The sequence below is a fragment of the Microcebus murinus genome, chromosome 3, assembly GCF_040939455.1.
Source record: "Microcebus murinus isolate Inina chromosome 3, M.murinus_Inina_mat1.0, whole genome shotgun sequence".
Classification (NCBI taxonomy): domain Eukaryota; kingdom Metazoa; phylum Chordata; class Mammalia; order Primates; family Cheirogaleidae; genus Microcebus; species Microcebus murinus.
This window is the reverse complement of record NC_134106.1, coordinates 60020644-60034779: the sequence shown is the minus strand read 5'-3', so window position 1 is coordinate 60034779 and position 14136 is coordinate 60020644. Positions and strand designations below refer to the sequence as shown.

Genomic DNA, 14136 nt, shown 5'->3' with positions numbered 1-14136 from the left:
CCTTGGATTTTGTGCTTTTCTTGGCATTGACTTCGTTATAAGCATGGGAAGTCACTTAGAAGGTAGCTATATGCCTAGTTCTTTTTGTATAAAATCTTATACCATACCTTTTGTTTAAGCTATACTTTCCATTATGAGGATTGTTTACAATCCCTTATCTCCCTCATCTGTAATGTGATGGTATTATTTTTATTTACATTTTTAAATGCCACATTTTCCTATTAGCTCTTTAATAATTGTTCAGAGGCCCTATTCATTTTTGGTGACATGAAACAGATTAAGTTATTTGTCTGGGAGATTGTAAACTTCCAAATTGTGAACAACCTTAGCAATTTAGAAGATTGACGGGTGTGAGTTAGGTTAGAAGAGACTTTCCTTAAATATTGGCAAGTGTGGAATTGGGCATTTAAATAGTAACTTTGGGAAACTACTGATTTTGAAATAGTTATTTGGAGAAAATGTAGAGAAGCTCCATTTTGTTCACTATAATTAAAGGAATGACTCTCCTTGCCCTTTTTTTAAAAAAAAATTTAATCTAGATACAGGTACTTTATTTACAAATATTTAGATTAATAGCATTTTGTTACATCAAATGAGTACAGCAGTCTGAATAAATCCTTCTGTCAAAAAACAGTAAGACCCACTGTAGCTAACTTTGGGAATCAGGGTATTGCACCTAAACAAGTCACAGTCTTTAGTTTGTGATTGCTATTTTATATCCCAATGAGTGGTTTGTTTTGTTTTTGTAAGTGTGCACACATACCAGCAGGTCATGGTCCCTGGGTGAATCCCTTGTGATGCAACAGTGTAAGCAAAATGGATCACTTTAACAGAATGGATTCTTTAACAGAATATAGCAATCTACTCCAGGAATCTTATTTCTTAAAAAGTTAAACAAAGGCAAAATTAAAAATGAGTCCACAAATTAGCCAAATCCTATTTTCTGCACATTCCTTATCATGTGCAGACACTCAATTCTCTTAAGAATTTTTGGTGGGGAAAGTAATTTGGGCAAGTAATTTGGTTAACTTCCTTGCTCTCATACTCTTAGTAGTCTCTGGTATGTTAGGGACCACTGAATAAAATGATGGGACTTAGGGTAGGGTAGGAAAATAATTTAAATAATAGTACTTTTTAAAAATGACTTGCATTTTATTTGTTTTCTATTAACAGTTATGTCATGTATTAAAATTATTTACAAATGAAGTAAATCATATTATTTAATTAATTAGCACAGTAAGGTGCACAGTTATATACAGATTATTCATGTTAGTGCTTCCCTAACAAAAGGGATGCTTATATTAAAAGTGAAATCCAAATCTTTTCCTGATCAATTACCTTAATTATAGAGGAAGTCTGCAGTTTTGGGGGGGGGGGGTAGGTTGTTTTTTTTTTTTTTTTTTTTTTTTTTTTTTGTCTAGCCAGGTAGGTAAGTTGTAATTTTAAGCGGTTTGGTTTTCTAAGTGTGATTAAGACACCATTCCCTTTGAGGTTTACCCTTTTGCTTCTAAGGTACAACTGTTTATCATCTTGGGTCAAAGGTTATAAAAAGTAGTCATCAATTAAGGCTTTATTGGTTGTAATTGGTAGTGCTATGAAAGGAGCCAGCCAAACTGAATCTGATAATAAAAGACTCTTTGTTAAAATATTTAATAAATTAACACTCTGCCTTGCAAGGGGGAAGCTAATTACAAAGGCCAAGATTGTTAATCATAATGTTTGCTTTCTTCAAAAGCACAGACTCAACTACTCCATAATCATTAGACATCGGATTTCTTTCTTTTTCTTTTAAAAAATCCTACAGACTCTGTCAGTCCCCTGAGGGGATGCTCTTCTATGGCTCATGCTTGGAATATAGCAGAAGGAGGAAATGCCAAGACAAACATAGATTATAAGGGCCATCTTAAAAATAAACAGAACTGTTAGAATGTCAGACTGCCTCTGCCTTCTTCAAAAAGGGCCAGAAGTTTATGTAGATTAATTTTATAGGCAAATTAAGTGATATCAAGAACTGGTGCATTTGGAAGTAATGATTTTTTAAATGATAAATTATCTACCAGAGCAGTTATTCTTTCTCCATACACAATTTTTTTTGAAGTCTTTCGACAATGTTGTGGCTCTTGATTTTTAGACATTTTTCAAAGCCCTACTATACATGTGTGGAGCTATGACACATACCTCTATGACTCTTGAATGACCTTGCCATGGGAACTCTGTGAATGGGCTTTTACATCTGGGAATCGAATGTTTCTATATTTAAGCAATAGGGGGCATCTTGGGTTTTTCCTTACACATGTTTCTGTAGTCTGATGTTTAGGGCAGTTCTAATGAAAGCAAATCCTGCCTTGGCCTGCTGTGCAAATTAGCCATATGGTGAAGTGTAATATCCCGCTGAACATCATTATGGGACTCTATGAAAAGTACTCCCCTTTTCACATGGAAGCAAATTAAAATGGTCCTTTCGTTTTTTGTTTTTTTTTTTAAACTCTGAATAAACCTGTCTTCACTTGAATGCTGTGACAGTTAAAAGGGAGTTCCAGCTGCAGTCAGGGTGGTGAAATTACAGGCTTTGCCCAAGACCTAATGGAATATTGCTTCCTGTAGGCAAAGCCGGAAGAACAATGATGTGTGCTTCCCTTCTTCCATTCCCCTCCCTTGTTCTTTCTGTAGTTGTCCTTAGCTGCTTCTCAATCCAAGGATTAATTTTCTGTTATTGTGATGGATGAGAAGGACTCAGTCCACTCTCCAGTAGACCTGGTACAAATATCTGCCAGGAAAGACCCACTAGATGAAGAGCTGTTTACCCAAATAAGGGCACAGTGAATATTTAATAAAGAAGATATAAGGTGTGTCCCTCTTTGCCTGCTGTGTAGACATATTGCCCATATGAAGAAGTGGTGTCCCAATGTAAATATTTTTTTCTTTGCAATGCTAGGAATGTAGATGCCACTATGTTTAGTAGCATGGGGTTCATAAATAGTTTGAAATGTTCCAGGTGTCTTTGTATATGATGTACATTATTACCTTTCATGAAGAAAAAGAAATCCATAGATAGGTCTTTCAACTAGCATGTATTTTCCCCCTAAGACTGAGATCACATGGTCCTGACTTATTTGATTACTGGTGCACATTTGTAACCTACAGCAGCTAAAATTTGTCCTTAAGCTTTGTTAGCAGTAAAGTTTAACATTTACAGACAGAAACAAAACAAAACCCTCACTCATTTCGCCCACGTTGAGTGGCAATATTATTTGTGTTTCTTATGTTTACATCCAGTGTCTGGACACATGGAAAATTATTCCAGGTTGTCACTTGTGTTTTTATTTTCATTTTTAGACCTTTATTCAAAGCCATGTTAGTTCCAGCATTTGTATTGTGACAATTATAGCATATGTTTGAAGAAAAGGTGTGGGAACAGTGTTATGGAGTAAAAGTAGATCATGCTAAATTATGATGTTGGAGAAAATATTTTTGCATGCAAAGTGTAATGCAAAGAGTATATGCAATATGATCCTATTTTATGCATATATATGTATTAACACATATATGTGTATGTGAAATATCTATCCATTTAGAATAGCAGAAAGTCTGTAAGAGAGTATACCAAAAAGTAAGCAGTAGTTATCTCCGAATTATGGGATTATGAATGGCTTTTGTCTGTTTTCCCAATTTGTGTTGTCTAATTTTCGACAAGTCACATATTTTACTTTTATAATTAATAACTTAAAAAGAGATAAACAATGTAGAAAACACAGCTGTAAGCAAAAGGGCAAGACAAAAGAACTATTTCCAGCATTGTCTGAGGAGAAGTGTGTTATTTCCTGGTAACTGGATTAATCCAGTGCTAGGATTAGTGATTAGACTTTGGAATAGCAATGGCTTTTAGAGAATTTGACCATTAATGCCCTTCCCCAGGTATAACATAAGGTGTGATATAATATTAAACATCTAAATTAAATATAAATTTAGTAAATAAAGTACCCAGTGAATTGAATAAGAGGTTAATAGAGCTTGGAAAATACTTCTTTTTCTTGCTTTGGCATTAAGTAAAAATAGAATATTTGCTGTAATCATTTAGCTGTTCTTATATAGTTTCTCTATAACCAAATGATAAAAAATTATAGTTGGGATTTCTTTATAATAATAAAGAATTTAGTATTTTGATTAAATTTTAGAGGACATATACATAATTAACATAGGAAATGTTAAGGATTCTAAGTCTTCCTTTCTTGTAAAAAATTTAGGTTAGTAAGTATGAAATGTTCAATTGCCTTAAGTACTAAATTTGACAGTTGATATCTCTGACATTCCACTTTGACACTTCTTTTTTTAAATTTTTCTTTTTATTTCAGCATATTATGGGGGTACAAATGTTTACATTACATATAGAGCTTCAACCGTGTCCATCCCCCAGATGGTGCATACTGCACCCAGTGGATGTGAATATACCCATCCCTTCCTCCCTTCCTCCCTCCTCTACCTGTCTGACACCCAATGAATGTTACTACTGTATGTGCACTTAAGTGTTGGTCAGTTAAGTAAGTTAATACCAATTTGATGGTGAGTACATGTGATGCTTGTTTGTCCATTCTCGTGATACTTAGTAGAATGGGCTCCAGCTCTATCCAGGATAGTACAAGAGGTGCTAGTACTTCTTGTTTTATTGTGAAGATACATCCTCAGTCTTTCAAACGCACATTTTCAAACACATGTGATTATCCTGCAGTTTTTTTAAGAGCAATTTTTGTGAAACTATGGATAAGTCAAGAATGCACGTTATTTTCCATTATGAGTTCCACTGTGGGACAAATGCAGCACAGACAACTTGAAATATCAATGACATGTTTGGGATGGATATGGCTAATGAATGCCTAGTATGTTGATGGTTTGAGAAGTGTCATTCTGGTGATTTTAATCTTGCAAATGAGTCACATGGGTGACCTGAAACCAAGGTGGATAATGATGAGTTGAAAGCTGTAGTGGAAGCAAAGCCATCTCAACCTATACGTGAATTAGCAGCAAGGTTTGACATTACTATTCCAACAATATTGGACCATTTGAAACAAATTTGCAAGGTAAAGAAGCTGGACAGATGGGTTCCACATGAATTAAACAAGCATCAGAGGAGAAATCATCTTGAAATTTGCCTTTCTTTGCTGTCATGACATAAAGGCGAACCATTTCTGCACCATATTGTTACATGATGAAAATGGCTTCTCTTTGACAGCTGCAAGCCTTTGGCACAATGGCTGGATAAAGATGAAGTGCCGAAACACAGTCCAAAATGGAATGTTCATTAAATAAAGCTAATGGTGTCTTTTTGGTGGTCCAGTGCTGGTACCATCCACTACAGCTTTGTGAGACCTGGTTGATCCATTACAGTGGATGTCTATTGCAGACAACTGGATGAAATGATGAGGATGCTTGTGAATAAGCAGCTGAGATTAGTCAATAGAGACAAGCCAATCCTTTTGCAAGACAATGCTTGACCTACCACATGTCACACAAACAACGCTGCTCCAACTACAGAAGCTGGACTTGGAAACTCTCTGTCATCCAATGTATTCACCAGACCTTGATCCAACTGACTACCACTTCTTCCAGGTTTTGGACCACTTCTTGCAAGGAAAAATATTCAATTCTCAACAAGCCGTGGAAAACACCTTTCATGATTTCATCGCCACTTGCTCTCCAGCTTCTTCACTGCTGGCATACACTACTGTTAAGATGGCAAAACTGTGTTGATAGTTTAGGCACATACTTTGATTGATTGTACTGCTTTTTGTTTGAGATATAATCTGCAGTTTTGATTAGAAATTGGACATTTTATATTTAATGACCTAATACTTTAGATGCATAAAAATTTGAAAACTTATGCCATTAACAAAAAAGGCTGATAATTAACATTTTGTCTGAATTTGAGTAAAATTTTCTGTAACTGTTGAGCTTATTGAATGGATCGAGAGATTTAGTTGTTCAGTTCTGTTTTGCTGCTATAAACAAAGCAAACCTTAAAAGTCAGAAGACACTTTATCCCCTTCCCATTGTATACCTTGTGGCTTGAAAATACAATCCTGAATTCATGAATACATTAGTGAATGTCTTAGTCCATTTGTGCTGCTATAATAAAATACCACAGTCTAGGTAATTTTTAAATAATAGAAATTTATTTCTCATGATTTTGGAGGCTGGGAAGTCCAAGATCAAGGTGTTAATAGGTTTGGTTGTCTGGTGGAGGCTGCTCTATCCTTCTAAGGCAGCACCTTGTTGCTGAGTCTTCCAGAGGGGAGGAATGCTCCGTTCTCACATTGCAGAAGAAATGGGAGGAGGCAAACCCACTCCCTTAAGCTATTTTATAAGGACCGTAATCCCATCCAGGAGTGCCCTACCCTCATCACTTAATCACCTCTTAAAGGCCCCACCTCACTGCTATATTGGGGATTAAGTTTCAAAATGTAAATTTTGGGGGATACATTCAGGTCATAGAAGTCAGCAACTGCTGCAGTACATGGATTTTTCTATTTTAAGGCTGCCAGAGTGTGAGGTAAGGGATATAGAGGGACAGGGGGATAGTGGGAGATTGTTGGTGACAGCACAGTTCATCCTTTGCTAGAGAATATTCAAAATAATAGTGCCATACAAGAACACAGATAGGAAGACCCTAAATTACTCTGGTTTTCATTCACTTTAAGAAGTTCACTTTTTTTAAACTCTGGGAAATCTTTGGTAGGAAAATGTTTGCCCGTATTTCATATGAAGTTAGTAGGCCAGTCGCTTGCTAGACACTGGAGTCAGTTTGTAGATTGCCTTTGGCACAGCCTTGGACCTGGGCACATCAACCTGCTATGAGTTGTTGCTTCCTTAAGGTTATTAGATCTATAGCTAGATAAATGGTGAATGGGCAAAAGGCAAACCACAAAACAAGCCTGAAAGAAAGTACTGGTCCAGAAAGAGCTCTTCTTATTCAAAAGAGAGCATTTGGGAAAACAAAAGAATATAAAACAACACAAGATCTGAGAAAACTTACCGAATAGAAAAGGTCAAGGAACAGCATCCTAAAAATCCAGAGGAAACATGATCCTAAAAATGATTTTCTACAGGAACCAAAAGGAAATTCTGGAAAATTATTTGGTTTAAAGAAGCCATTACCCCTATAAAATAGGGACAGAATACTTTAAGAGGATAAATGGAGGTAGAAAAATACCAGGATGAGATGAATAGGAATAATTACAAGAAAATGGTCAATGCAATAGGAGATTAAGTATAAATATAAAAATGAAGCTGTACAAGAAATTATAGATTGATTTTGTATTCATACTTTTAATTATTTATTCAAAATTGAATGCCTATTAAGTGCCTGGCACTATTGTAGGGGCTGGGAACACAACAATAAATGTGATAAACTAGAAACATGTTCTTGTGGAGCTTGCGTCCTAATGAGAGAAGACAGACAATAAACAAACTACGTAATATTAGATATGTACTATGTAAAAAATTAAAAGAGGGTTATGTATTAGGCAAGACTTTCCATTTTAAGTAGAGTAATAGAAAATACTTTTCTAAGTAAGTGACATTCAAAGTTATATTTGAATTATAAGAAAGAGCCATCCATTTCCTAATTGCTGGTGTTCCTTGGCATTTTTGTGCTAGGTTCTTTTGTACTTTTGTTCTACAGGCATTCCTTAGATATATCCTTTATGCTAGGGCTTTGATTACAATCTCTCTGCTAATGATTCTGAAATCCATTATCTTTAGCCTACCCATTTGTCTTGAGCCATACACCCAGTCATGCCAACTCCCAAACACTTGGCACTTGTACGTTGTCAATTAAATATATCTAATTCAAAAGTCATCATCATCAATCTTCTCAAATATAGTCAACTCTCATTATTCACGGTATTAATAGTTACGTTCTATAAAGTCACTGCAAACACTGAATTAGTGATTACTGAACCATTGCTTCTAGGTGAAATTCATAGTTTCTGTGAGCTTCTGGTCACATTTTCATCAACCAATCAGTGCATAACTTTGATTTATGAGTGTTTCTATTTAAATATACTTCATTTAATATATATTATTGATTCACTAATGTTGAATTCACACTATACTCATGCCTGAAAGAAGCTTATCTAATGCATGTGTTTTCTCTGTAAGGCACATCACAGACTTGTTGAGTCTAGGAACACTAGATAGCACTTCAGTACTATGATTGGAGGCCATTTTAAACAGCAAAAACACCAACAAAAAGCACAAAAATGCAAAAAACGTGACACTGGATAGACTGTGAAAATGATACTTGTTTATAGTATGAAAACTAACAAAAGGCAGAGAATTGCCTTATTTAACCTTGGCTGGGAACATGGGCATTGGGCAACTCAAATTTTTTGCTATGCACACGTCTATACATGACAATGAGAGACTATGAATATCGATCTAAGGGTTATAAATAAATTTTAGCAAGTAGGCTAATTTGTAAATAAGAGTCTGTGAATAATGAAGATTGACTGTGTATTTCTTCTACATATGTTTTCTCTCTCATTAAATGATGCCACTGTCAAACCACTTATCCAGGTTAGAAACCTTGTATCAGTGTTCTTCTCTTCCTATTTTTTATCACCCATATCTAATTAATTACCAGCTTGTACCTCCTAAATATATCTCAGATTCTGACTAATCGTTTTGAATAGAAGTTTTTCTTTCTTTCTTTTACTCTCTACAATACAACTTCCAAAATATCTAAAACTCTATGGTCATTTGAGTCCAAATATCTTAACATAATTTATAAAGCACTCCAGCCTCATCTCTTATCAACCCTATTCCTTATACCTGAAGTTTTAGCTATGGACAACTTCTTTCAAATTCTTGGGATATGTGATGCCTTTTAAAAATTTGAACGTCTTTGTTTCTACTAGGAAGATTTTTTCCCTTTCTCTTTACCTGGCTTACTCCTCTCATTCTTCAGTTGGGAGTATACATGTCATTTTTTCTGAGAAGCTTTCTCTGACACTTCCCCCACCCACTACACACACACACTCAAACACACATATCACTCCTAACCATAGGATTCTGTAGTTCATTTGAATATAATTGTTTGTTTAATTGCCAGTCTTCTACCCTTGACTATAAATTCAGTGAAGACAGGGACCATTCTCAGTGCCGATTACATGGTAAGCGCTTAGTATATATTAAGTGACTGGTTTTTCTGTGAGATTGTGTGCTTTAATTATCATAAAGCTTTTGGAGCGTTGTAATACTAATGGCATAAGATGGGGAAAAAAACCTTTTCACTTCCCTGCTTATTGTTTTATATCTATTTGCTTATGTCTTCAACAGCTTTTTTTTTTAATGTTAGTGATTCAAAGAGCTTGAAGTGAAACTTTTATAGTTCATCTAGTGGCCTATTTGTGAATAGACAGGTACTTCACCAATTACTCAATTGGATTAGTCAAACATTTACTTCTCAAATTCCACCTTTAAGCACTGAGTTGACAAAATTGGCAAAGGGAATAGAATAACCAAAGGTGAATTTATTTAATAGGCGCTAAAGAAAATTCAAGTCGTTTTTGTAATGGAAAGCCAGACCTATTAGATAAATTGGTCTTTTCTTTTGTTTTTATTCTACCAAAGGAATATTTGAAAGGCAAAACTATGTCCCGTTTAGAATTAAGTAGAGGTTCACTATCTGATTTTTATATAGAATTTCATCTTATATATGTTCTATCATTTACAACAAAAAATTAGTGTATTATGGTCTAATTAGAGAGAAGGCTTTCCCTAAATTCTCAAGTAAGTGTTTCTTGGCTCCAAAGCACGTTGAATATGTAATGTCACACTAGCATAATAAAGGTCCTTTAGGGCTGTTAACCTTAAAACGAGAAGCCCTTCGGTGTGTACAAAATGTAATTAACATTTAATAATACCACTTTGCTGTGAAATGCTGACAAGTTGGGAATAACTTTAACAAACTAGCAGTTTCCACTTCTTATTTCTGAAATGGAATAATTTGCTTCCTTATTAACTTATGAACTACGAAAGCCTTGAAATAGCTGTCCTAATGTTTGATTTCATTTTATAGGCAGAAAAACTCAGGTGTGTACAGTCATAATCACTTGAGAATTTTAAAACCTTTGTTTTCAAGCTACACTGGGGTTTAACAAACCATGACCCATGGGCCAAATCTAGCCTGCTGCCTATTTTTGTATGGCCTGTGAACTAAAAATAGTTCATTACATTTTAAAATCAAAAGAAGAATATTTTGTGATAGGTGAAAATTATATGAAATTTTGATTTCGGTTTCCACAAATAAGATTTTACTGGAACACAGCCACATTCATTAATTTTTGTCTTGTCTATGAATGCTTTTGTATGATCACAGCGGAGCTGAATAGTTGCCCACCAAGCCTAATGTATTTATTATCCTGCTGTTAACAGAAAATGTTTGCTAACTCCCAAGCTACACTACTGTGTTTAGATGATTTAGTACTTTAAGTCAACTTTCTCAATTTAGGGTTAATTTAATCTAACAAAGAAATTATGTTGAATAACGTTTTTCAAATTTTCTAGATGGCAAAGGAAACTGAACTAGGTATTGCTCGAAGTTCATAGTTTTTCTGATGGCCAGGGCTTTCACTTTAATCATTGATTTTATCTTATTTGTTTTTTATTTGTTTATTTATTTGTTTTTATCTTAAAATAACAGAAATTTACTATCTCTCATAGTTCTGGAAATCAAGGTGCTGACAGGGCCCTGCTCTCTCTTCTAGTTTCTGGTGGTTTCTCTATAATCCTTGGTTTGCCGCAGTATAACTTGAATCTCTGTCTCCTTTGCATGTGCCTCTTCCTTCTGTGTGTCCATTTCTTCACCTAGTGTTCTCTATGTGTGTGTGTGTGTCTTATTTTTGTTGTTGTTGTTGTTTTTGTTTTTAGACAAAGATAGGGTTTTGCTCTGTTGCCCAGGCTGGAGTGCGGTGGCCTGATGATAGCTCGGTGTAACCTCAAACTCCTGGCTCAAGCAATATTTCCACCTCAGCATTTTGAATAGCTAGAACTATAGGCATGTGCCACCACACCTGGCTAATTTTTAAAAATTTTTTATTTGTAGAGACAAGGTCTTGCTATGTTGCCCAGGCTGGTCTCAAACTCCTGATTCAAGCAATCCTCCTGCCTCAGCCTCCAAAAGTGCTGGGATTACAGGCATGAACCATTGTGCCCAGCTTTTTATTTATTTTTTAAATAAACACTTGCATAAGTGCTTAGTATTTATCAGATTCTGTTCTAAGAGCTTTATAACTCTTTTAAATTCTTGTTACAGCCATATGAGATTGGCATTTCTACAAATGAGAAAACCACAGCACATCTATTAGTGAAAGTTAAGTAAACAGTAGAACTTAAATTAGTGGAAGAGAATTTATACAGTTATTTATAGCAGTTAATACATCTAGTAAGGGGCAGAGTCAGGATTTGAATGTAATCATCTGGTTCTAAAATCAGTGCCCTTTACTACCATGTTGTGTTGTCTTTTCCTTTCTACTCTTGGTTATTTAGAAAAAGCCTTGGAATAAGAGTACAATTTAGTAATAGAAGAAGCATGATATTTTAAAAACTTTGAGCTTGTATTAGTTTCTTAGAGCTGCTATAACATAGCACTACAAAGTGGGTGGTTAAAAGTTCGGGAGACTAGAATTCCAAAATCAAGGCATCAGAAGGGCCATGCTCCCCCTGAGATGCTGGGTAGAATCCTTTCTTATGTCTTTATAGCTTCTGCTGGTGACCAGCAATTCTTGATGTTCTTAGCTTCCAGCTGCATCACTCCAACCTCTGCCCCTGTTGTCACATGATATTCTCCCTGTGTGTCTCTATATCTGTGTCTTTTCTCTTTGCCTTTAAGGACACCAATCATATTGTATTAAGGACTCACACTATACTAGTATGACTACATCTGAATTTAACTAATTATATCTACAATGACCCTATTTCCAAATAAATTCACACTTCTAATGTTTTGGGAAGGACATGAATTTTGGGAGAACACTATTCACCCAGTACAGAGCTTATCAGCCAGATCTTATTCTCTAGAGCCTTTCTCCTTTTAAGCTCAGAAATCCTAAATGAAAAGTGGAAACTGTGCACCAAGAATTTCCAAGGCTTTGTTTATTCTTTTTTGGGTTTAATCCTATGTTAGATTATAAAGACTCATTTACTTTTCACGAGAGAGAGAGAGAGAGAGAGAGAGAGAGAGAAAGTCTCTGCTTTTTTCATGCTTCCCATTGGTCCTTTGCTCATGATTCATCTGAAGGCTGTTTTTTTCGTTTGTTTGTTTCTTTTTTCCTGGACATTTTTCTTCTGTGTTCTGAGTGTTCTGTGAGTTCATTAAGGAACATTTCCTCACCTGTTATTATAACCTATGGAAAGGTTGGTTTGCTGTCATTCTTGTGAGTTTGTGATAGTTGATTCACAAACCAGCTTTGGTGTGCTGATGATTGAGTTCTGGAAGTTTCCTTATAATGATATTTTGTATACACTCTTATGGGTTTGTAAGTAAGGTTCAATAAGTGGTTATAGTTATTTTTATTTTCTAAGGTTATTATCATTGTTCAAATGGGATATTTTGAGAAATGTGGTACTACCTCAAATTCCAGACCTCGGACCTTCCATTTTCCTTTGAAATGCAAGAGTAATTGATCTAATTTTGTCAACCCATTTCCTTTTGTTTATTTTCCAGGGTGCGCGGGAAACATTTGAGAATTATTACCGAAAACAAAGGCGAAAACAGGCTCGTTTGGTACTCCAGCCTCCATCTAACATGGTAGGACTACCACCTTACCTTCACTTTTCTCACATTTTCACTTTCCTTCTTTGGTATCTTTTGATTAGAGAGAAAAAGAGAGAGAGAGAGAGAGAGAGAGAGAGAGAGAGAGAGAGAGAGAGAGAGAGAGAGAGAGAGAGAGAGAGAGAGAGAATGTGTTTACTATCATTCTGAGACCACCTTTGGTGAATGTGATTTGCAGTAAGAAACCATCTATGGATTACTATGTGTCAGGCATTGTTCTAAGTACTAGATATGTATTGTATCTCTTCATTCGTCATTGAAATCCTATAATGTAGGTACTATTATTATATTTACCTTATAGTCTAGGCAGCAGTCCCCAACCTTTTTTGCACCAGGGACTGATTTCATGGAAGACAAATTTCCATGGACTGGAGCAGGAGGGTGTGGGGGGTGATGGTTTTTGAATGATTCAAGTGCATTACATTTATTGTGCAGGCAAACCTCTCTGCTAATGATGATCTATATTTGTAGCTGCTCCCCAGCACTAGCATCACCACCTCAGCTCCACCTCAGATCATCAGGCATTAGATTCTCATAAGGGGCGTGCAACCTAAATCTCTCACATGCACAGTTTACAGTAGGGTTCCTGCTCCTATGAGAATCTAATGTTACCACTGATCTAATGAGAGACAGAGCTTATGTGGCGATCCCAGCAATACGGAGTGGTTGTAAATACAGATGAAGCTTTGCTAGATTGCCCACTGCTCCCTTCCTGCTGTGTGGCCTGGTTCCTAACAGGCCATTGAGAGGTACCCACAGATAGGTATCAGTCCACGGCCCGGTGTCTGGGGACCACAGGTCTAGGGAACTGAGCCTTAAGGGATTAAGTAACTGATTTTAACTTTGTCTTAATGTAACAAAACAGAAACAATAACTTTTCCTTCTTTGCTTTGTTGTAGCATGAAACTTTAGATGGCTACAGGAAGTATTTTAATCAAATTGTAGGGTAGGTATATATATTTATTTAAATGTGTACACTTTTAATACATAGAATTATGAGACTTGGAAAAATAAATCAGGTTTTTCTTGGGAGATTCTTTTGTTTTCTTTTACTAAATCCTTAAGATAGGATTTAATTTAGATTTTCTAATGATTTAAAAGAAACATCCTATTGTTTTAACATTATATTGGTGAAGGGTACTTTTTGTGAATAAAGGGAGAAAAACATTGAATTGTAATCTTATACATGATGTTTTGTTTCTCTGTTCTTGGTGAGATGGAATGAAATAATCAATGAAAGTTGGCATTTTTTTTTCTAAAAGGGCCAGCTAGTAAAGTATTTTAGGCTTAGCAGGCCATACAGTCTC

At 35.5% G+C, this 14136-nt stretch overlaps 1 protein-coding gene across 2 annotated transcripts in view; it reads left to right on the top strand.

Annotated features, from left to right (window-relative positions):
- EXOC6B (exocyst complex component 6B) overlaps positions 1-14136 on the top strand; it is a 563942-nt gene that overhangs the window by 283625 nt on the left and 266181 nt on the right. For both annotated transcript variants that reach the window (XM_012750057.2, XM_012750059.2), the window contains 2 exons: positions 12722-12805; positions 13729-13775. In XM_012750057.2, the coding sequence (XP_012605511.1) occupies positions 12722-12805; positions 13729-13775 (131 nt within the window). The remainder of the gene's footprint in view (positions 1-12721; positions 12806-13728; positions 13776-14136) is intronic.